Source organism: Micropterus salmoides, unplaced genomic scaffold (assembly GCF_014851395.1).
Source record: "Micropterus salmoides isolate LMB-PRFRI ecotype aquatic unplaced genomic scaffold, ASM1485139v1 Ms_hic_scaffold_6, whole genome shotgun sequence".
NCBI lineage: Eukaryota > Metazoa > Chordata > Actinopteri > Centrarchiformes > Centrarchidae > Micropterus > Micropterus salmoides.
The window spans coordinates 37,534,586-37,559,875 of record NW_024044348.1 but is presented as its reverse complement, the minus strand read 5'-3'; the positions used below and the strand labels follow the sequence as shown (position 1 = coordinate 37,559,875).

The following is a 25,290-nucleotide window of genomic DNA, read 5'->3' as shown; positions in this document are numbered from 1 at the left end:
TACTTAAAAGAAGCTAAATTATCTGTCAACGGAACAAGGATATTTCACTTGCTACTTAAGGACAAAAAAACTTGAAACTAGTGAAATTCTCTTACATAAAAGCGGCCTGGTAAGAAGAAAACAAGTATATTTTGCCTTCAATTAAGATAAATCATCTTAGATTTTAGTTTTTGCAGTGCTGTTTTTAAAACTGCTGGGAAAGTTCTCTTAACCAGCATGTAGATCAGCACAACAGTTAATCTAACTTCCAAAATGCACTAATGCAACCAAAATACTTCTTAAAATTCTCAGGATTAACCGACATTTGTCTCCAAACAGCAGCACTTTGCCACTCATTACACAATGACCTAAAAACACTAACAAGGGGTAGCATTACATTATGTATTACTATTTATTCTGTTATTAATGTTCTCGCCCACACGACACCCTATGTCCTCCTCCTTCTGCCTTACCCCCTTTCCTCACCAAGTCTTTCATAGAGGTCATCCAGGAATGAAATGAGGCCCTCCGTGTTGTATGGCCTTATGGTTTATGTATTGTCATCTGGCATTTAGTTACAGCAGAATGTAGCAAATTGCAGTCTTGAATGTAAATTTAATTTAGTTTTTTAGGCAATATTGTACGGTGAAAACGTATCATATGGGTATTGGTACTGAAACGCAGGTGTGTCATTGGCCAACTGGACTTTAAATTAAGTACATAGACACCTTAGGTTCTAAATTTACTGCTGTCACCCCTAACATTCATGCTTTCAATGTCACAACCACTGAAATTACTTTTTGAACAGCAGAACCAGACTGTGGTTCTCCCGCAGAGGAGGAACGCTGCAAAGTAATTACTGACGGCAACTTGATCTGTGGCCTCAAGTACAGCAGAGCGCGTTCCTCACCTCTTCTGCAGCTTTCCGCTGAGCTCCTCCAGGATTTCACGCGACTGCCGGTGGTACTCTACTGCCGCCTCGATCAGTGCCGACAGCTGGCTCACCTGCTCCACCTATTAGACACAACCGCAGAGGATGTGCACACACATATAAATTAACTTACCCTCCAGCAAGGGCCTGAAATCTATCAAAGAGCTCACATTTGCTCTTAGGAATCGAGGTGGCGTTTTCCACTCAGAGAAGGACTGAAGACTTACTGAAGAAGCTTCCTACACTCACTTTCATATTCTAATGGAGGTTTTCTGAAAGTTACTGTCTGATACATCAAACAATGAAAAAAATAACTAAAAGGTACATATTATATGTGACTAAGATATGGAGGCAAAACTACAATGCCTTTGGTGTGAGAGACCCGGGTTCAATCCCCCACTGTGACCCATCCACCAATGTGTCCCTGAGCGAGACACTTAACCCCTCGTTGTTCCAGAGGCGACCTCTGACATGTATAGCAACTGTACGTCGCTTTGCATAAAATGAGTAAATGAAAATGCACTTCATGTAAAACTGCTGAGTCAATAAAGCAGCCACATAACAGAGGGAGACCAGTGTCTGTGTGTCTAAAATGAAAAGCAAGGTAAGCTGTTTGTAAGTAAACACTAAAATAAAGTGGAGGATAAGGTACTGTATTCTTTTAAATATTTTCAAATAAAATATGGAGCAGTTATGAAGAAAGGTTATTTAATAGTCATCGTTTACTAAGAACATCTAATTGAATGGACGAAGAAGAACAGCCGGTGTTTAGGCCGGTGCTAATTGGTTCTTAAAAAAGAAAGAAGAATTAATTTTAGATTAAAGAAAAGTTACAAAACTGTTTGCGTATGCGCTCAGTGTATAGATCTTTACTGAGAAAACTGTATTATTTTCCCAAACATTCTCCCAAACATGCTGGTGCTGCAGGGAAGAAATTTGCATCAAAAATAATGGCTGAGTCACACAACACTATCCAGAATAGCTCAAGTTACCCCACCTTTATAATGCAGAGAAATGTCCCGAGTTACAGTAAGAAATGCCGTATTTCATTGAATTTACAAAAAATGTTCTATATCAGGATATGTATAGTTATTGGGATTTGAAATGACCTATATTATATATATGGGATATTGTCAAACCGTACAGCCCTACTCCCTATTAGTCCATTCTTTATGTCTATCCTCTCTTACGTCATTCTCCAGGAAGTTGAACATGCTCCTCTCGGCCAGCTCTTTGCTCTCCTCAAATTTCTCCACAGCTTGCCGTATCTCCTCGTCCGGGATCTTCCCCTGACGCTTCTTCTTATAGTCAAAGTCTAACCTGCGGCCCTCCAGCTTCTTCAGGTGGTGCTGCAAACACAAACAGTTCAGTTCGTTTGGGCTAATGTGAACGCTGATGTGAAAGCAAAGCAGAATTCTGTGAGAGTAGTAGGGCTGGACGATATCGCCAAAAATAAAGTTTCATATCTTTTGATATCGATAATTTTCACAATAAATATCAAATCGTTATTTCTTTCGAGTTTAAAGGCTGATTTTTGCTCCTGAGTGAAAGTTGAAGAAAATCAATGGTTAATTGTGGTTTAAACTTTTCTTTATGGTCAACACTTGATGCCAAGCAGTGGCTCACTTCACAAATCTTCACAACAATTATGATAAAATCTTTGTCAATAAATATGCATGAGCAAAATGAATTAAAAGCTTTTTTCTGTCCTTTTTCCTCAACAAAATAAATGTCTTAATGGAAAAAATTAAGTCCTGATTTGTGTATGATTCAAGTGAATAAAGTGAATAAATATTTATTGAACATTTGTTTTATTGTTATTGAAATTCGATAATTATAGTTATTGTTTTATTGTCCAGCGCTAGATAGTAGATATATTTAAGCAGGAATTTTAACAAATATTAATTTTATCTGCTGATTGTGAACTGTTGAGAAAGCATTCTCCTAAATGATACTGTGATACCTAATTATATATATATATTATATTACTGTGCTGTTTACTAATGCAGTATTATAGATTGAACTATCCAGCTGTTTATCAATTAGTTAAATTAGCTCCACCTTGAAGAGAATTTAAGATTTGGTGGTATTAATAGTTAAACTGAAATAAAGGGATGGCAGCGACCTGAAGCACACTGCAGGCATTCTGTAAATGAAAAGATAAACTAATAGCTGCTTAGGCCAGTGTTGCAGATGTGCTGCAGAAATCTTGGCACACACTGGAAGTACTGTTATATTTCCCCAGTGTTGCAAACACTGTCAGAATTATTAAAACTTGAGTGCAAGGTTTAGAACTATGGAACAAAATCAATAATCTCTCCTACTGTGGTTGTCTACACTGCCAATCATTTATTAAAAAACGGCACACTGTGCTGGCAGGGCTTGTGTTTCACCTTGTGTAAGTTTAGTTACAGGAAACAAGCTGCGGAAATGTACCGTGATCTCTTTGAGGTCCTTGTCCTGTAGATTCTGCAGGGGGTCAATAAAATTTTGTTTGACGTTTATATCGAGGGAGTCCTTCACGTCTGCCATCTGCCTCATGGCCTCACCCATATCCACCAGAGAACAGCCTACAGGACACAGAGAAAAAGCCCACCTTTTTCAGCTAGGCCCCGTAACGTAGAAATCATTTGAAGACATGAAGACAGGCATGCTGTGCGTCTGGGACAGCTATATTTTCAAATCCTACAAATATGGAATTCACAGTGTAACATTTTCAGTTTGGAAATATCTCATTGACCCTTTAATCACTTAGACTTTAAATGTTCTTTCAGAACTTTCAAACTCGCCCTTATTACGTATGGGAATTTAGATGAGCCCACATACAGAATGTAAATGCTCTGTATTTGTAGAGCCTTTCTAGTCCTCCGACCACTCAAAGCGCTTTTTCACTACATCACATTCACTCATTCACACACACATTTTAGCAAGCATTAGTTATCTGCAACTCTGAATACCTATTTTTTTTCTCTTTTATTGCCTTAACAACGTGATGCATTTCCCTTCCAAAGCCATCAGTCACAGTGAAACTAAACACACATCAAACTGAATACCAAAGCACAGATCCATAAAAGCCAACCTTTGAGCTACTAAAAGGCTTTTAATGTGAAACAAACTAAATCGTCAATTAAAACAGTATTTCTGTTAAAAAGAGAAACTGATAGCAGTCTGAGTGGAGCCTTCATCCCGAGTTTAGCACTTTTCCGTGAGGGGGGGGGGGAATCAGACCCACACTGGATTGTACAGCTGGTCTTTCTGACTGATATCACCAGTCACCTGAACTCTCTGAACTTGCAGCTTCAACAGGGAGATAAGCTTCAGGGCAACATGCTGAATGGAATCGAGCTTTCCAGAACAAAACAACTGTATATACCTGACAGAAAAAAATCATTCACTTCCCAAAACTCAGAGCCATCACCACAAATGAAGCATCTCTGCAGCAGCACTTCAGCCAAAGAGGATTTGAATGCCTTACAAAGATTGCAACAACAAACAAATAGAACATTTAATGCGTCTGCTCATCTAAGCATCTGTATTTCACTGGGATTGTGTTGGCTGTATTACATATTATATGTCGTGGGATGACAAATTAGTATGCAGGTTAATGGTTGAGGGGCTTTTGGTGTTTCGTGGCTCTCCTGTTGACTCGGCCCTGCCAGTGTGACTAATGGGAAAAACAGTAAAGATCACTGCATTAACATAAAACATCTAGCATCCAAATTCACCTCTAAATAAGTATTTCTGGTTTCTAGCATGTGGCTTTATTTCTAAGTACTTAAAGTCCATATATAAGCGGTGGCAATGTACAGCGCATCTTTGATTGGTGGTAAATGGGAAACACCATCTATAAACGCCTCTCTACAGCCCCGGCCACTATTTACCAAAGACTGACTCCTCTCCCAGTTCATGTCCGTAGCGCAGCATGCAGTCTCCCAGCAGGCCTTCGGTCTGAGGGTAGCCAGTGGTCTTCACCTGCCCTCGGATCTTAGACACTGTGTTCAGCATGTTCAGTTTGGCTCGAGAGGCTACAGAGGAAAACAATTAAAATACCTCATACTGAATTCATTTAGCAAGACAGTGTTGTAGTGGTAGATAATAGAACAGCATCTTCTTTAACAAAATAACACAATCTGTTGTTTTTTTTTTTACCTGGGTTAGGCTGGAGGTATTCTGTTGTTTTGGACAAGAGCTCAAACACCGACTTGTTGGTCACCTCAATTTTCTGATGGGAGCAAGACAAGAATGTTAAAGGAAACAGTATAGAAAAGATATATTACAGTTACATGTCTGTAAATGTCTCGTTCTATAGGATATTTGTAGGGCTGACCCCGAATAGTCGAAGATTTGATGCTTCGATGGGCGGAGCCTGATTCAACTGTCAATCTCACAGTCAAAGCTTCGCAGCGAAACAAGGATCACGCCATTTTGGCAATATGGGGGAGCTCAACGTCTGATTTTCCATAGAACTACCAGTTTTCTCCCAATTAGTTACAATATACATTTCAACGTTTAATGCTGTAAATAAACATGTAAAAACAATAAAACTTTCAATAAATCTTTTTAAAAGTGCGTAAATAAATCCAAATTTTTAACCTTAACCCTGGGTCGTCAGCGCGCACGTGTAGGCGTAGCACGTGTGTGTTGGTGGAAGAGGGACACTTGCTGATGATTCATGCTTTCATTCATTCTTGCTAGTCGTTCTTGGAAGAATGAACTTGCAATGTCGCGAGCACACAAAACGCTGCTGACGGTTTGAGACGATGCGTTGTTGCTGTATTGCGCAATACCTCCAGCACAGAGGCCGCCTGCATTTCTCTGATTATTATAACAGCCAGGCTTCATCCCGCAAAACAAAAAGCTCAGAATCGGGTTAACTGTAGGTTTTAACTTAAGATATATTTGCATACATAAAAATTATATAAAATAAAAGCAAATAAAAGGCAAATACTTAGACCACAACTCTACTGTACACAAACAATGTAATGTCTAATATAACAATATTAATTATAATAATAGTACTAAAGAAAAGACAGTCCCCTTTCTTTCTATTTGTTTAATTTTCTAGTTTCACAAGACCAGATTTTTTTTGTGCATCACTATTTAGTTAAAACCTTACAAAATTACTCAGAATGTACAGACAGAATAACAGCGGTACGAAGGTTAAAACTATGATACAGCTGTGGGTCTTTCCTCTGCTGTGTTGGCTGCAGTGGTCTGCGTGTCTGAGGGCTCTGTGAGCGGATCTGGCCGGCCGGCTCGTTAGCTTCTCCGCGGGCTGGTTCTCTAGCTCCCCCCGCTGACAGTTGCGGAGCGTCAGAACTCCGAAAACGATTGAGCACATGTTCGATTCGCCATCATTTTTAGTAAAGCTGTCAATATTCGACATCTACACCGTTGGTTTCTCGCCTTTTTCCTGTATTTACAATTCACAATTGTAAAAATCTCGTCAGGAAGTTATTTGCATTCTTCAAAACCATATAAAAATAAGAGAACAGCAAGGCTCCAGTAAAAATAATAACTAAATTTACATGTTAGGTCAACTGAGGACACAAAAAAAATACAAAATTTAAACAAAAATAGATAATTATGAAATTATAAGCAAGGCACATTATTTCCATTCATTCAACAATTATTGTTCAGCTCTTCCTTCCATGTCACCGTAACTTTACAATGTCATACACTGTAGTTTTTAGAGTCTTGTTACACATACGAAAGGTAGTAGATGTTTTCATTTTCCAATAAACAACCAGAGAAAACAAAAACAAAAACTATCTCAAGTTTTAGCTGAGAGTAGACATATTGGTGCTTGTATATAACTACAGATAAGTTACATTGAGTTCTGAGAACACCAGTTATCACTCCAGACCTATAACAGAGGTGTTGGACTGCCGTTTTGAAGCCTCGAGTATACGGCTGATAACTTTGTCTAGCGAACAACAGTCTTAAAACTAAATGTACTACCCAGAGAAAGTGAACAGCCAACTCCTAATAAGCTTTTTCAACGGTACTGGTTAAATTTACACAGTGCTGAGGGTACGAGTCGGCTCTAGCCTGATTGACAGGTTCAGCTGAGAAGTAGGGTCATTTTCCCATTATTTCTAATGGAGCCGGACTTCTTTTTGCAACCAGAAGAGTCGCCCTCTGCTGGATTTTCAATAGAATGCAGGTTTCAGGGACTTCCGCATTCACTTCATATTGTAGACCGGAAGCTTCCCACTTGATTGGGACAGTACTTGGGCCACAAAAGATGATTTTTCACAAGAACACAAGTACAGACAAGAACACAGATTGAAAAATGCCCCGTTGTGCCGAGTTGTCCGCACCTCGCGGGACTTTCGGATAATTTATCGCCGCTGATGAACCACACAAAGAATATTTTATCGTTTTTAAATAGCCAGCCACTTGAAATAGACCCGTGAGCCTGCATGCAGTTGTCGGCAGCAAGGCATGCTCGCAAATCTCACACAAGACTGGTGAATGGCAGGTGAGAGAGAGAAAAGGGTCTTCAAAAAGCCTCAGTTCAGAGACCGCAGGTCTGCAGCTTCTCGAGATTAAAGCAGAGCCACCGTGTGTTATCCCGCCCCGCCCGGAATCGCGTGCACAAAAACACACATGATTTGACTATCAGTCGACTACAGGCAGGACTTCACGATTCTGATTCGACTATGTAAATCCTTAGTCGGGGACAGCCCTAGATATTTGAAACTTACAGTCAGTTAATGATCCAAGCTGGTTAAATTTTACAATATGTTGAACAAAATGTGAAGATAGTTAAGACTGAAAGAAGTGTGACTAAACTGTTATGTATATGTATAACATTACAATATTTACCACATCATCAATATATCAATTATTGCAGAAAATGACTACTATTTTCAGCAATTCTACTATTCTATAACTTTTATTTTGATCATATTTTAAAGCCAAAATAATTAAATAGAATTTCTTATTTGATGCACATTATAATCATTATTTATTTATTTTTATTACTTTTTCAATTTTAATCACTTACTAATTGTTTTTAAATGCATTAATACTTAATTGTTTGTAATTTACAACTAAAATAAAGTGTATTATTGTGATGGCACATTACAGCTTACATACTCTCAAGACTATTTCAAGAAAGGTAAAAAATTAATATTAGTTGTAACACAAACTGAAACATCTGTACCTCAATATATTTCTTTTTCTCATTGTGCACTGTGCTTCTATTATCTGTAAAGTAAGGCTCGTCTTGTTCTGGATTGCTTTACTGGACAGTCAAAGTGCTGCCACACCAGAGTTAAACCATATCTTGATTAGAACCAAATGGTGAGTGTTTCAGTTCAGTCCATCTCATCTCCTACTATGTTTACATAGTCAAGTTTTTATCCAAAGCGACCTACAATTGCTATCTATGTCAGTTTGCACCCTCAGGAGCAACTAGGGGTTAAGTGTCTTGCCCGTGACACAACTCTGACTAAACTCTTTACAGAGAAATTCAACCTGATCCCAAACCTGCTATGTCTGCAGGCGTGTTCAGGCACACATGTCAGTTCATAAACTCTGTATTCATGAAAAACAGGATTCACCAACTCTATTAAAGACATAGTTCAACCGTTTGGGAAACATGCGTATGCACTAGTGAGATCAGAAGAGAAAATATATAAGTACAGAGCTGGAGTCAGGACGTGGTTATCCTAGCTTAGCATAATGACAGCTAACCTGGCTACCTACACAATCTAGGTATTGAACCTACAACTGTGCGATATGACGAAATCGTTTACAATTATGCTCTATCATTTATATCGCTGTGTTGCAAATTCCACACTTTACCGTAATATTTTGGTGAGGGAAGTTAGCACAACCTAAGATAGCTAATGTTAGTTACATTACTTGCTGTGTCGTTGTTCATTCTATCATGGTATTTGTCAGGGTGTTGGATTTCTTAGCTTAAGTTACCCCACCTTTATAATGCAGAGAAATATCTGGAGTTACAGTAGGAAATGCCATATTTAATTGAATTTACCAAAAATGTTCTATATCAGGATATGTATCGTTATTGGGATTTGAAATGACCTATACTGGGATATGAATTGTCATATCGCGCAGGCCTAATACACAAACCAATAAAAACTGGGGGAGATGTGTATTGGAACAATTTATTGACAAAACAGCAGAGTCATTATACTGAGGTTGCCAGGTTTGGTACCACTGTGCTTGTACCAAGTCCAAAATTAAATGCAGACTGACAGAATCTAGCAGCCCACATTACAGCTGCTCAGAAGAGCTGGACTGACGAATGTCGTTTTTACATTTATGTTTATGTAGAGATTTAAAAAAATGATACATGTGAATCAGCCTTAAAGTTGTTGGTAGGTAGACATTTTTCAATTTGGACAGAGAAACGATAGCGGTTTGTCCCTGCTTCCACTCTTTATGCTAAGCTAGGCTAACCACATCCAGACACCAGCTCTGTACAGAAGGCCAAATATTCACCTTTTGGGGAGGCTGTTTCTCCTGTAGAATGTAAAGTCTCAGATTTGACCAGTACACCCTTTCATCATAATCTGTGATGTGAAAACACAGTTTATATTCCCACAAATAAAATGTGTGCATCCTGGTCATCACTCAGTAATGAAATCCTAGTGCCCCATGAAGCGTCTCTCCTGGGTGGCCCCCGAATTGCAGATCACATTGCACTGTTACAGCAGGTGGTTTATCAGACATTGCAAGCAATTGGCACCGGAGCTGAGAAGCAACAAACATATATACTGTCCTCCATTTCCAATAGTTTTGTAATGGGGCTGATTTTAACACAAGATTTAGTTTGTAAACATTTATAGTCTGCTATTTTGTTATCCTGAGTTACACTGTGCACAATGACAGCTAAAAATAAAGTAAAGCTTCAACTCGGGGGCTTCTCAACTGATGATTTGAATTATCAGTATAGGGGCTAGCCCCACTAAACACACAAAGATTAGATTGGTTAGATAATCTTCTCATTTCAAATAATCATGTTTCCCAAAATGTTGAACTATTCCTTTAACAATAGAATTAACCATTTGCAACAAGCCAAACACTAATTTCAAAACACTATTGTGGTCAATGGAAAAAAATGTTGTTTTTTCCCAAGACATAAAAAAATATTGAATTTTAGAAGTGTAATCGCAATACAGCGATATCCTGATATTTTCATTATTATATATTATATATATATATTATATCATTTCGTCAAAACCTCATACCGGCCCATAGAACCTATTATCTCATGCCAATGTTATATGAGATCAACCTAGCAAGTGTAACACTACTCATCATAAGACCATGTCTACTAACACCTGTACTGGACTCACCCTCTCCATCTCCATGAAGTCTTCATCCAGCTTTGTTCCCTCTGCCCCGCTGATCTTTTCACTGAGTAGCTGCACAGACAAAGCACAGAGCATTATGGATACTTCAGAAACAAGGGATGAAGGACAACATAAAATATGAAGCTGATGAGATGTGTCTTGTTGCTTTGTTAACACTGGGTGAATGGAGTGTCTGCATGGTGTTGCTGAACACAACTGAAGGCACTTTCTTACAACCTTGCAATTTCATTGAAGAAAATTCAATCTGCTAGAGAGCTTTGCAATCGAGTGCACAGTACACATATGTCATGCCACTTTGTAACCCTTCAGTTACAGTTACAGTCCAGTTTCACCCATTATCTAAACTGTTTCCCACAGTCCTCATTCTGTGCAAAAATACATCCCTCACTTTATCTGAAGCCAGTATCAGGCACAATGACATCGTGTGTGTATATGTGTATGTATGTATGTGTTTGTGTGTGTGTGTGTGTGTGTGTGTGTGTGTGTGTGTGTGTGTGGGGTGGGGTGTGTGGGGTGGGGTGGGGGGGGGGGGGGGGGGGGGGGGGTGGGGGGTTGAGTTTTAGGATTTTTGACATCAATATGATGATGTACCTTAAATTGTCAGGTATTCAATTTGTTTGATCAGGCAACATTTGATCAGTGTCTTCTACAAGGACACTTCCCATGTGGACGACAGGATCCACCTCTCATTAGAGAGTTAGTGATTCTGTGGGCTCACATAGGTTTTGTTTGATAAAGTCCTTCCAAATCTGTTGTATCTGAACATAAATGTAAATCCATGACTATGTCCCGGCAGCTGTTAGCTGGAGTCTAAAATCTCCAGGATTTGTCTTAGGTGACATCATCCTCACAATCTGTCTCTCTGCTGTGCTGAGCTGTACAATATCAGAAAAAGAATGCTGCATGTGAAGGGAAGTTTTTTTGGACCATTTTTGTCTTCATTTAAGAGACAGGACAATGGACAGCAACAGGAAACGGGGAGAGAGATAGGGCGGCAACACGCAGCAAAGGGCCAGAGGCTGGACTCGAACCCGGGCAGCAGCAGTAAGAATTTAACCTCGTCAGTTGCATTTCAGTTTGATTTCGATTTGATTTTTCAGTAGTTCTACAACGATTATTGTGGAAGTTCAAGTTTATTTGAATGATTGATGATGATTTCATATTAGTACGTCTTTGTCTTATGTATGTATGAGTGATGTACTGAATTTCCAGGGTGGACCGCATGTTTTCTGAGATCTAAATGACTATGCGCCCTCTGTCCAGGCCAGAGTGACTATTTGAATTAATTGATTATGACTGCCAGTGCTAATGGGCACCTTTTTTTACACTCAGAAATACAACATTGAGAACCAGGAGCCCTCTTTTACAAATGTGCTAAGTTAACATTTTCAAAGCAAAAGAAAACGCTAAAGGAGCCACCGTGTTGGTTGAATGAAAAAAAGTTAAAAAATGAAATTACTTATGTTAGTGTGCTCTGAGTAAACTTTGCTTTATGTTATTCTTTTATGGTGGGGAATATTATATGATGAAAATCTTATACAATCGAACTATTAAATTAAAGCCCAAAATAAAGTGCATTTACATGTCAACGTATACTAGCAGAACATCACACGGTTCCCTGATGTGAACTGCATCCTGCAATCCTCTTCTATTGATGCATAAACCTGATTGTCAATCATAAATATACAGCTGTCTTCATCAGTGTAGTAAAAAAAGGACACCAAGGAGGGTGCAACAAGCATTATTATTAGCTGCCCTCCTGCAGCCACAGCAGCAGCTTCTTCTCTGCAGCAACTTCTGACACGGCTCCTTTCTTTTGTTCCATTCTCACAGTTTATCATGACTTTTTCATGTGGCTATTGTTCCTACTCTGTAACAGATGTGACGTAACATGTAGTGAAATACAATGCTTAAGGTAACAGATGGTCCAGTAAAAGTAAAATTACCGTTTATTTAATACTCAAAAGGTACACACAAAGAAATTACTACAGTAGAGTTAGTGCACTCTTGCATATAGATAAAATATATTACTGTGAGGCACAGCACTATTTCAGACGTCAGATAACTATAGTAGTGGTCATATCCAACTTTTTATAAACAAGCAATGTAATATTTAAAAGAGAAGATGACTCAGGTTGTCATTGATCTCAATAAATGACTATAATCAGTGTGAGTGAGTGATTTGAATTTGTCATTTGTATTTAGTTGTTTAGATGACTAATAAACCCATATTAAGCTATACCATATAAGGACATCCACAATTAACCCTTGTGTTTTAACAGCAGTGCATGGTTTTGAAATGTGTGTCAAACAGAGAAACAGTACTTTGACAGCATTCCTTGGCAGATTTGGCACTAATACTATTTATAAGATTTAGGGCAGTTAGGCCAGTTAGAAAGAAAACTTCTGACTGCAGGCTAGTCACTTTTTCATGTTCTACAACTGAAAAATCATTGTTACTGTAATTATGTGTTGCAATGAACTTTCCGATGAACCCACTTTCATGTCGTGGGGTAATTTGCATAATTCTTCTTTCTCCTAGCTTTTTCGGTCTTCTGCATTCGTGAAGCTTACCCTGAAAGAAGCAGGTTCTGTGAATGGAAGGAAACACCAATAAAGAGGATTTTAAGCTTTCGGATGGCAGTTATGTATTGAGTGACAGTCAAGCTCACTCCTGTCATATGAACAAAAACTACAGTGTCTTCCTTGAGGAGCAGATTAATAAAGTAGCTGCGGGTTAAATATAGAGCAGATGGTAATGATGGGTGTTCCAGCAGACAAAGCCCAGCTAAAAGTAGTCAAATTAGCAGCTCCATGATCAGCGGAACCCTGAGATCCTTCCAGAATAGAAACAAGACTTGAGTCATCATGACGGGTGCTGTTCGCCTGTTCATCATGGAAATTTAGTATCATATATGGGATATGTAGGATTAATATAACTGAAATTCAGATCCCCAAAGACTTCAGTCTTAATATTGGCAGATGGTGTAATAACTAAGTTTCCAAATTCAATGGGAACCTTAACCCAAAGCCACTTCATTTGAACATGATTGATGCAGTTTGTGTCACAACACATCCTGTTTTTGAAACCCTGTTCTACAGCACTGTTTCCCACACATATTTGTGGCATAAGGCTGTGACATATTGATTTTTTCTATTTAAAATGGGTAAAATCTAGGGCTGGGCAAGTTAACACATTATTATCGCATTCATTTAATTAATGGCGACAATTATTTTATCACACGTTAACAATGCGATTAATCGCATTATGTGCAAACTTGTTAAAGTTAAATCTGATAAGTTAGTCTATGTTCTTAACACAACACTGTCAATGTCGGAGACCCACCTTGCAATAAGTTATTTGCAAGCATGTAAGGATAGAAATATGTTATTATTTTATCTGCGTGTGTCTAAACCTAATGCTATCGTTAAGGAGCCCTACACAGCACATCCAGTGTTAAATGATGTCATGTTTTGGGTGTGAGTGCATGAGTTGCCTGTAAGGCTGGGTGATCTTTCTAATATCTGTTATATTCAAGTGTCAATTAATGAGGAAATGGCAGATGATCATATCATCATATCCGAGTTTTTCGTTGTGCATTTGAGTAATTTATTTCTGCATTAAAAGACGGAGGCGTTCTCCCAAACACACAGACTCCCCGAACTAATTAACCATCTAGACTGAGTTAACTTTAGCTCCAGACAAAGAGAACAGCAGGTCGATCATATGGAGGCGGTTCAGATGTGAAACAAACGACTATCCTCTGCAAAATATTACACAAAACGACACAAATCTATCCCTTCACCTAAAGCAGCCCCCAGTGCAAAATGAAGAATGCATAAAACATAAAATAAAAAATGTGCAAGTGCCACAATGTACATCTGAGGTTTATGGGGAAAAGCTCTCAGTCGCTACGACAGATTTCTGTCTATCAGATTCCAGAGAGGACATGAGAGGAGTGTGGATCCAAGGGGGAAAAAAGTGAAATGTAAAGGCAACAGGTAGCTGATCTGTTCAATCTACTGTACTGTGATGTAGGCTACCACACGGTCAAATAAAGTGAGTCATTATTGATGTTCTTGATGTTCACGTTGGTTTCCCATGTGCTGTGGATTAATTACCCTTTCAGCCACTTGTATGTTGAAAGCAGCCGGTAATGAAGTCATCTCTGTTGGCCCCAGAACTGAAGTGAGCGTGTGTGTGTGTGTGTGTGTGTGTGTGTGTGTAGTAAATTCACAGGTCAGGTCAACAAAGATGTGTGTACATAGGTAAATCTTTTTTATTATTCATCATTTTATTTCTACAAAAGGCTCTTTGGAGTGGCCTCCATACAGTCCGGCTCCTTCTTGAAATGATGAAGTGGTTCATGCTCAAAAGTCCTCTAGTCTCTCTGAATGAATGCCAGATACCAAATAACAGGTACTATGAGTGTTCAGTTATTACTCCTACAGCCAATGCAATAAGCTATTAAATCAATATAAAGGCGCAATTACTGGTGCTGTAAGAAGATCCTCAGCCTGATGAGTGAGTGTGAGAGTAGCAGGGTGGGGAATCACGATCATCTTCAGCGTGCTGTATTGCTTTGTATCGGTAAATGACGACAGCAGTTCTGGAGCAAGTGTTGCTGCTGCTGCTGAGCCTTATGTAAGCAACCAGACTGGATCAGTATACGATGCACAGTACGACTGAGGCTTTGGGAAAGCATGGGCGGGGGAGGGGAGAAGCTGAGACTTTGTAGAGTATTGTTGCGTTGATGCTGTATACATTTGTGAAGGTCACACATTACAATGAGCGGTTGCACCTGTGCTTTGAAATGTCGTGAAGAACACACCGTGAATGAGCAGACCACAAGTGTAAAGAATTTCACAGCGCAGTGTTCCTGGGAGTCATCGCACACACTTGAGCACAGTTTAGCGCGCTGCACTGCTGGTCTCATGTTTACTTCACTGATGTTACATTTCCCTCAGCTCATCATACAGGGGAGCAATATCATCTGAAGCACTGAGTTCAATTAAATCCACAAAAAACTCTCATAACTCGATCAGTGCAACTCGCCACTGACTCTGGCTAGTGTTGGAGTAAGAATTACATGACTAACACACCACATTTCTTTATCCTTCACTTTTACAAGATACCAATTATGAGATTAACACCTTGCAATTATGAGATATTTTCAAGTAAAGAGAAGTTTTTTAGTCACAGTTCTGTGATACAGTTCTGGTAACTACAACAGTTGTTATGAAGAGCAAGAAAAGATCTACACTTCTGCAGCATTAGGACTAAGTCTTAAACCTTACTACTTCTTAAGAGAAATCTCATTGTACTATAGTACCAAGGATTGTTAAGTAATACTGAATTTTTGTATGAAATGCTTTAACATTCAGCTGCCTCCCAGTGATAATGCCGGACCAGGACTGCTCACAGCGTTTGAGACCAATGGAGGCCAGTTTGAGGACAAAATACAGTACAGTGCCGAGGTGATTTAAAGCAGCTCCGAGCAGGACTCTGACTCTGGGAATCACAAAGACACGGCGGGTTCAGGCAGGAGAGCAGTGAGTTTGTAGTGAGCCAAGTTGTGAGTAACGTTATATACTATGACTGAAGTTGTCTATGAAGTTTTGTACAGCAGTGACATAAAACAGTGATGCATTTTAGAAATTAATGTTCTTGCTAAGCTAAGCTAAGTAAGTAAGTAGTAGTAAATAAGAGAGCTGCAGTCTGTTGCACCAGCTGTAAAATCAACTTTAACTGCTACGTTGTAACTCCATAGTTTCACAATAAACTTGCCACTTTCATCAGTTGCACCATCGCTACTGACGCTACAACAAGTCAATCGCAATCCAAACCCACATTTTACTTTCTGTAGTTCAATACATTCAAGCACAGGGCGTTTATTCAGACAACTTGGCAAATAAAAAGTGAGCCCTACTGCCCCTGTCCTAGTACAGGTGGTGTGAATGTGTGTTTTCCCAAGGCTCCTACAAGTGCAGCCAGCAGTAGGAGAGTTGTAGGCACCAAGTGGGTCAGAGCTTGAGTAAAATTAGCAGACTCAGAGTATAGAAATGAGCTCAATCTGGCTGCCTGAGGCTTTCTAGGACAGTGGGGGGCTTACTGCAAAAACTGTCCAGGTCTGGTCCGTCCAGTAATTTGCTGTGAAATGCTTAAAGCTTTTTCTCTGAACAACTAAATGAATCCTTCTGAGAAAACACATGTGTAACTTATGTCTCTATGTTAAGAGCAGAGCTGGAGTCAAGACACGGTTAGCCAGAAACAGAGTGCACATAACTCCTAACACCAGTGAAACATTTCACTCCATGTGTAGGTTAAACAAGCGAGATACACTGTGTGAAAATGACAGCTTAGAGGTGTTGGCAGATCATTTTTAAACGTGGGCCAGACTGTCAGTTTCCACCTGCTTCCAGTCTTTATGCTAAGCTGACTTAAACACAACTCTGTACTTAAAGGGCCCGATTTACTAACATCCCGAATACAGAGTGCTAAATTTGTTAAATGCATTCTAAATATTGCACGTGCAATTTTAGTACCTGTTAAGGGTGATTTACTAAGAATTATTGCGTAGATGACAACAGGAGTAAACACAATGGAGGTGGCAGTATTTAAATGAGGGTTTTGCATGTTTTATGGAGAGTCTGGAAGGAAAGCAGCCACTGCGTGAAAACCTTGGTTTGTTTCGTTCAATGCGTCCCAATTATGTGGAAATCTGCTTTGGAAAACCCCAGCAAAAACAGATACAGTGTGCTGGAATGACCCAGATGCGAGGAAATGCCAGCAGGCTGGATGATCGTGCTTCATCCAGCCAGAGGGAACAATCACCGACCGTCCGCACAGTCCCCGGTAGCTCTGCGATCTCCTGTCCCTGTGCGCCCCATTCCCTCTCAGGTACCTACAGTGGGTTGTGTCGCTATTACGCCCGCCGCGCTGTGAACAGTTGGTGATCGTTCCCTCTGGCTGGGTTAAATTAAAGCACTACTGCAGCTGGGAGCTCTCTGCAGCGCCACGCAACTTTCTAAATTCTTCCCTCTCACGCAGAAAAGAAGTTAAGTCGAAACAAAATTTGCTTCATTGGCATGAAAGTTAATACAACAGTACTGCCAAAGCTAAAGGAAAATACAATAAAAATTCTATTCATATATATAGTTCATTGAATAAATAAAATAAAATAATTGTATTTCAATACACTGGATATAGAATAATGTGTGTCTCCTACTGGTAACAACAGAAGCCATCTCTGCACCTTCCTTTCAAACGTATCAAATACAGATGCTGTTGCACTCACGTGAAATTGCTTTTAGGTTTGGTAGATCACATTGCGTGTAGTAAATAAATGTATTTGCATGGTACGCCCCAAATTGCATATTCATTAAGGCAAAAGTAGTAAATGAACAACAGGTGCTATCTTGCGCTTTTGAAAGAAGACATTCTGCGTGCACACCGTTAGTAGATCAGCTTACGTGCTAATTTGCTGGTGATACCAAGTTTGCGCACGTTTTTACTCACGTAAACCTTTAATAAATCAGGCCCAAGGTAACACTAAGACATGGTGCTATGGCAATATTGTTGTTACACATTCATGCCAATGCTAATTTGAATTGAATTGAATTGACATGGGACTTATTTATCTTCTCATCTCACTAGCAAATAAGCATTTTTCGAAAATGTTTTTTACAACGTTTCAAATGACAATGTAAAAGTGGTCGCTTGAAGTGATTTTTGTCCGGTCTTGTTTTAAGCCTGTTTTTTTCGCTAGCAAACAGTGTTTCCCACAGATTTTTAAGAGACTAAGGTGGGTGGGCCTCGGACCCACTCGGGGGATCCGGGGGCATGCAAGGTTCTTCGTCACTTTGAACTTTTGTAAACAATGTTGTGCTCTAGTAAACTATTTGATCATAAACCCATTGTAGAGCTATAAATGGTGATGAAACAGCAACAAAAGTCAACAAATTTATTTAATGTTTTTCCAGCAACCCTAAATCAAAGAATAACTCATTTCTACACCATTTTATTGCTGTTGTTTTTTCTTCCAATTTTTTTTTTCAATTCATCAAGTCCGACCCAGTTTGATAAATAATGTTGTATGTGGTTCTCGTACTGTGTAACATGAAGACTTCACAGCCTCTCTTCAGTAGGACTCTCATACTGCAACACTTGTCTTTGTAAAGAGACAAACTGACAATATAATATATTGTCGCTAACCTGCCTGTCAGCTCGCTCTGGTAGTACCATAAAGGCTTTAATACGTGTGCACTCGAAATTTAGGTGCGGTAGCTTAATAGCCTTCTCACAAACAAGTGACAGAAACTGACCATTAATGTTACCGTAGTTACCTCAAAAGAATAGTGGCTGGATGCCAAAGTGTGTAACCGTGCGAGCTTACAGCTGCACGAAGCCGACAAAACACAACGTTATGTCTAAAATGTTGTTATGAGATGTGTAAAAATATTTTCGGTTCATTTTGAAACTATGGCGGAGCAAATTAGACTTTGGCGGGCCGCCATGGTCTCGTTAATTAATGGGAAACACTGAGCAAATATCAGCATCCCAGTTAAAATCACAGTTATGCTTTAAACACACATATACTATATTGCTGTTGTGAAGATTATCTTAAACTTCAATTAACATATGGTTTAAATTGCATGGTGTTACATTAAAGGGAGAAAGGGGGAAGCGGCAGTGCTCACTGGGACAATGACATGCTCCAGATGCATTAGTACAAGCTGCAGTAGCAGGTGACAGCTGGAACAGCAAATGACTGGTGCTGGCCCTGCTTTTAATATGTAATCTACAGATGAGAGCTGCAATTATCCTGAGTAGTGGACTGAGAGTCAATACAAGGCAACAGTCACTCTGAAAGTAACTGTTCTGATCGTCGGGGGTTTCAACATGAGGGGACTCTCCAGCGAGACATGATCTTCACAGTCAGGATGTTAGGGGTTTCTTTTAAGTCACAGTTCAAAAAGGCCACCAGCACTGCACGTTGGTTTACTGTAATGTGTTTGATTGTGTGACTGTGTTGATAGTGTGCGCCGTCTTCCTGCACTCTGAGCACAGGTCTTTACAGACGGGCCTGGGGGAGCACAGGGGATACACACAATGCTTGTTCCTTCCTTTGTAGAGAGCAGCACAATATCTTTTCGCTCACACTGCTTAGTGTAAACAAACACAATGATGACCCAGCAACCAAACAATTACGCTGTAACAAGAGTACACACTAGAATGAAACATTTCCCTATCAGTTTCATACTTTAGTAGAACTTTTGTGGATAGTATATTAAAGAATAATTCCCATTTATTAAAAAACGTTAGGCTAACATTATCTGTCATGCTCTTTGTTGAAACTCCAGCAACCCCAGCCAAACTAACATGTTTGCCAAACTTATCAGTAAGTCATCATCCTCAAATCCATGTCTCTCACAACATTAAGTCAAATATTTATTTAAAGGAAACAAAGCACAGGCCTAAATCTGAACATTTGTGTTACTTATCCAAGGATGTCTTTCTGATATTCTAATATTTCCTTTTCATACAATTACTGATCGTCAGTGATAAATGTGCCACTGCTGGCATTGTGAACTGCAAATGTGCCAAAATAGCAACAATACTAAAACGTGTCAAAGACTTTATCCAGAGGGAAATTGTTGTGCAGCAGTTGCAGTAATTTGTGCACATAGTTGTACAGTGAGAGATTATTACTATAACTACCGACGCCCACACTATTAATAAAGTAGTTTACATAATCTGCCTGAACTGATGGTTTATTTACAATCTGGCTGGACATCTGTCTGCTCGTGTTTCTTGCCCAGTCTGACTATGATGCAACAATGTCACCGTGTTTCCAGAACTCCAGAACTTCCAGAATTACTTTGGTGTTTAAAAATAAAAATGATGGTTAAAACTAGAAAAATATGAGCCAAATAGCAGTAAATCAGAATTATTCATTAAACTACACTTACACCAAATCGGCCATCAAATTTTAACTCAACTTAACAACCCAAATTCAACTTCAGTCTTTTAACTTCCAGATGTTACACAGTCTTTTGCAAGCCAAGAAAACAGAGGTCAATTTTACAGCTGATGTCCATGGATTTCTCTGAAAAATGAGCTTATTTCCAACTTCCAAGTAACATTCTGAGAAACCACAATTAAAAACAGCTAAATATCCACTTAATTAATTTCAGTGCTTTATATACTGTGACTACATTCTACATTATACTGTATATAGAGGAAATGAGGTTTACTGGCTATTTTACTACCAGAGCTGTCACGATTTCTACTTGGGCGGAGTCAGATATTCTGTTAATAAAAGAATAAGAATAAATAAAAAAGATATGTCCGGTCAGGCTTTGTAAACAAGGAGGAGCTTTGTAAACAAAGAGAGTACCCTCCACCAGACCCACTTATTACCGTGTTTTACCAGTTATAATATTTGAATAACTTACTGTTAACTAACTGCAATACATTTATTTTGAATAATTACACATATATAAATACACATACATTTGAATTTTTCTATATTGCATGATACATCAAATTAATTAATATTGATTCAATATGTAATATTTCTTATTGAAATTTTGAAATTTTGTTCATGCGCCATGATTACACACTCTTTCTGATGACTTAATATGCTTAAATTGTAAAGCGTGAAAACGGGAAACATGGAATTTGGAAAAACATTGAACAGAATATGGCAGCAAATTAAAACAGATTTCATAGAGCCCTATCCACGGTTTCATCGCCCAATATCTGCAGCATAACTGAAGCAAGCTCGACTCGGATTATTGCCTGTGCCCTTTAGGATTTGTTTGCCTTATTTTTGGAATGTTTGTCCAAGCTTGTTCATTTTGTGATGAGCTGATTAATAAACATTTTGGGCCCCCTGTTTCGTGTTTCTTGCCCATTTTGTTTTCCTGTGTTTTGGCTTCGCAGCAGGGCCTTTTCAAATCTGTATAGCAATTTGCTACAAATTGCTTGTATGTCACAGCACAGTGCTAGTCCAGGCAGAGCAGTGAAGTGGCACGTGCATCAGCTGATGGGCATCAGCTGCCTGATACATGCTTCACCATCACAGGCTCATTCATCAGCTGCATGGCTACCAGCTGACTATCCATCATCAACCGCTTATCCTGCGTACAGGCATCGGGCGAAAGGTGGGGTACACCCTGGACAGGTCGCCAGTCCATCGCAGGGCCACACATAGACGAACAACCACTCACGCTCACATGTATATATACATGTAATTGATTAATGTCTTTAAGAAGAAATTTTATTTATCACTGGTCCCAACTTTAATATATATAATTTAATATTGCAAAAAAGTCCATTTTCATTCCTGGAAAAACTCATCAAACAATTTGAGATGCACTGGAAAAAGTAATATCGTCTTAACCTCTTGGGGGAAATTTGACTTCAGATTTTAAGGTTAATGAGAAGGGTTAGATTTAAAGCAAGGTTAATTTGATATTCCGGATTTTGCAGGGTGATAATATTGGTTCACAGTTCACACTACTTAACGCAATGCAGAGAGAATGTTCAGCTCACTTTTTCCCTCAGCCCCAGAAAGTGGTGGATCTTGTGGGAAATTAGTTAGTTATTAAGGCTTTCCAGACTGGCTGGACTGTGTGCCTGCAGTGTATGGACGAGGGAAAAGAATGCAGAGGTCATAGAGTGACAAACAAGAGTGTGATGCTCTGCCTGTTCTGTGATCATGTGCTCTGTGACTCATTCTCAGTCTGTCACAGATCACACTTTTCCCTCAGTTAAGATTTGCTATTGATGGGAGGGAAAGTGACATGAAGTCAAACCATACGGACTACTAGAGTCAACAGCAGTTTCCCTTCAAAAGAATGTGGACTCTCTTGAGGAGGTGAATCACTGGCCTACACATACACTCAAGGGAATTCTGTTGTTGTGGGTTTGTGCATGTTAGCAGAACTATGGCCGAACCCACCATTGAGATCACTGAGGTCCTGACATCTGTATTTGAACGTGTATAGTATACATTACAAGTCACGGACAAGGTGGATATTTTACAAACACAGACCACGTAAAGCATAGGGATGCAACAATATGAAAATTCTTAGCCGAAGCCGAAACCAAATATAATGAAAAAATTTGCCGAACACCGAACAAGTACATTCTTATTTTTTCCATTTATTTTGTCATTTTTTTTACCATTACATAAAAATAGTCAAAATGTGCTTTTTCCTCAGTGTTTCCCACAGGATTTGGAGAGACTTTGATGGGTGGGTCAGAGGCCCAAAAAGGTCCGGTAAAGTAAATTACATGTGTCCATTTACTGTTAATGTACAAATGTAATATGTTTTATACTTTCTGTGAATATAATCCATTTAATCTTATTTCCATACTGACACCTTACATTCATCAAGTCCGACCCAATTTGATAAATAATGTAACGCGTAACATGAAGACTCTCTTCAGTAGGACTCTCACACTGCAACACCTGTCTTTGTAAAGAGAGACAATGACAGGATAAAGTCACTAACCTGCCTGCCAGCTCGCTCTGGTCCATCTCAGTGGATTACCCATAAAGGCTTGAATAATTATACACTCCAAATTTAGGTGCGTCGAGCTTAATCACCTTCTCAAAAACAAGAAAGAAACACTCACAGCGGGTCAGACCGTTTGTTGCCTTTTCTAAGAAGTCAGCCACAGAGGGAGTGGATGTGCTGGAGACAGTTCAGCAGGACAGTGTCTGCAAACAGCGAGTTTTGCGTCTTTGACGTATTAGGCTGAACACCGACAAGTGCTTTTTTTGCTAATTTTGGCCGATTAATTTCGGTGGCCGAACATTCGGTGCATCCCTAGTACACATCCCTACCACATACAACATTAATTTTAAATTTAAAAAACAATGTTTGTGGGCATTAAAACCTGCATTCACAGCCCGGTAATATGTGAAAATTTGAGATTTCTTTGCAGGGGGGGTACGATCACGATGTGATGGATGGATGATGGCATCAGCCCAACCCTAATTTTGTCCACTGAAAAATTTTTAAAAGCCTAGTCCCAATTAGAAGCCTGTCCCTTTTACTGGCCTGGTGTGGCTTGTGACATGTCATCTATTATGACCCTGATGTCATGTTAACAGGTTTTCCCTACCATTACAAGGCTTAGGTGGTGAGGCCCAAAACGGCTTGGGTGTTGGCCATGAATGTGAAAATTTTAAGCTTTTTGGGTCTTATTTGTTTATTAGCTGCTCTAGCTTTTCCAAATATTTGTTCACAGATCTCGTAATAATTATGATAAATATGACATGAAATTGCATATTCTTTATTAGAAAATGTACATGCAATGATTCAATGATTGAAATCATTGCGATGATGTAAACTCAAACTGAAAGATAAAATGAATGTGTATATAATTTTACTAAATTATTTTTAATACAGTTTGGCAGGAGACACAAATTAGTCAGACAGAAGGAGAGGCAGTGATTACAGAGAGTGAGAAATTCATTGCAACATTTGACCTGATTCTCATGCTACTGTCCACTGACATGGTTTTCAAGCTATTGTTATTAAATTTTTGATCTCCAAATGTCTCAAAATGGACATATTTAAATTAGGGAAATCAACATTTTTGGGGGAATGCCCCCGCACCCTGCCAGCAAACTCAGTTTTTGGACCTCTGTATTTCTAAAACCCTGCGTACGGCCCTGAGCAGAACCATATTGTTTCACTGTTTCTTCTATAGGATCTGAAGCAAAGACAAGAAGACAGAACAGCACGAACTCTCTCTCTCTGGTGTGTGCTGTGGATATCAAAAAAAACAAAAAATGATAAATCATACACTTATAGAATGCTTCGGCTTCTCCCACCATTTAATATATGCAGATATGCAGGTTAGGTTAATTGCTGGCTCTAAATTGCCCTTAGGTGTGAATGTGAGTGTAAGTGGTTGTTGTTTCTGTGGGCCCTGTGACCCTGCACAGTTAAGCGTATAGAAAATGGATGGATGAATAGAATTGTGAAACTGAGTTCAGGCAGGGAGGTTTCGGCTCAGGATATAGAGTGGGTCATCCACTGATCACAGGGTTGCCAGTTCGATTCTCAGTTTCACATGTAAGTGTCCTTGGGCAAGAGAGCCCAAATTGCTCCCAAAGGTCAGGCCAGCACCTTGCATGTTAGCTTACTGCCATCAGTGTGTGTGTGTGTGTGTGAATGAGAGGCTAAAGTAAAGCACTATATACATGCAGCCATTTACAAAAATTTGACTGACATTTTTAAAGTAGTTATTATTTCACTAGGCCATGGCCTTCCTGCTGTTTTGAGCAGGGTTCTGTTAGTTCAGTGGCGGGTGGGATCAGTTGGAAAGTGGAGCCAATGATTTCCAGCTGAGATCATGTACAAACAAATACGTTTAACATTTTGAAATGGTGTTTCAAATAGTATGTCTGTGTAGCTGGTGGTGCTAGGAGACCTGCTGATGGTCAGCATCATTTTGATGCGATGAAGTAGTACACAGCCCCACTTCCTAAATTACTTAATGCTGTTTACATGGTTCATTAGAAAGTAGGTCAGGTCAATTTATGTCAATTATTAATGTTAAAATATCCTCTGCTCAAAAAACAAAACTCCATTGTAAAAGCAGGAGTTTTATGGTAGGGCCATATTTTTTCACAGTAAAATCTTTGGTTACACCATCCCTGCCAGTCTTTTCAGATTTACTTTGATCTTCAGGCACAGTCATCATTTACGTAGTCACATGAAGTAATGAAGTGTTTGTGTGACTATTTTGGTCATGGGTTATATACTTTCTGTAATAAAACTAATAAAAAAATCCTGTCAGATGGGACCCCAACCCTGGGACAAAATCTAATCAAATGGGGTTCCGTGGTCTAATTTGTGTCAGTTTAGGGGTCCTTAACAAGAAAAAGTTTGAGAACCACTGGTATAGATTGTTTCAGGTATGAATCAAAGCCTCCGGTGTTAGCAGGGAAACGGAGTTGTGGCTTGTGAAAAACTTTAGATTTTGTAAAATGCATGAAA

At 39.2% G+C, this 25,290-nt stretch overlaps 1 protein-coding gene across 1 annotated transcript in view; it reads right to left on the bottom strand.

The window, feature by feature from the left end:
- Nucleotides 1-25,290, bottom strand: part of sh3gl3a (SH3-domain GRB2-like 3a) — a 42,716-nt gene that overhangs the window by 4,694 nt on the left and 12,732 nt on the right. Inside the window, exons 2-7 of the mRNA XM_038701337.1 lie at nucleotides 10,246-10,314; nucleotides 5,060-5,132; nucleotides 4,792-4,935; nucleotides 3,347-3,480; nucleotides 2,101-2,259; nucleotides 890-993 (exon numbers count right to left, since the gene is read on the bottom strand). Coding sequence (XP_038557265.1) covers nucleotides 890-993; nucleotides 2,101-2,259; nucleotides 3,347-3,480; nucleotides 4,792-4,935; nucleotides 5,060-5,132; nucleotides 10,246-10,314 — 683 coding nt within the window. The remainder of the gene's footprint in view (nucleotides 1-889; nucleotides 994-2,100; nucleotides 2,260-3,346; nucleotides 3,481-4,791; nucleotides 4,936-5,059; nucleotides 5,133-10,245; nucleotides 10,315-25,290) is intronic.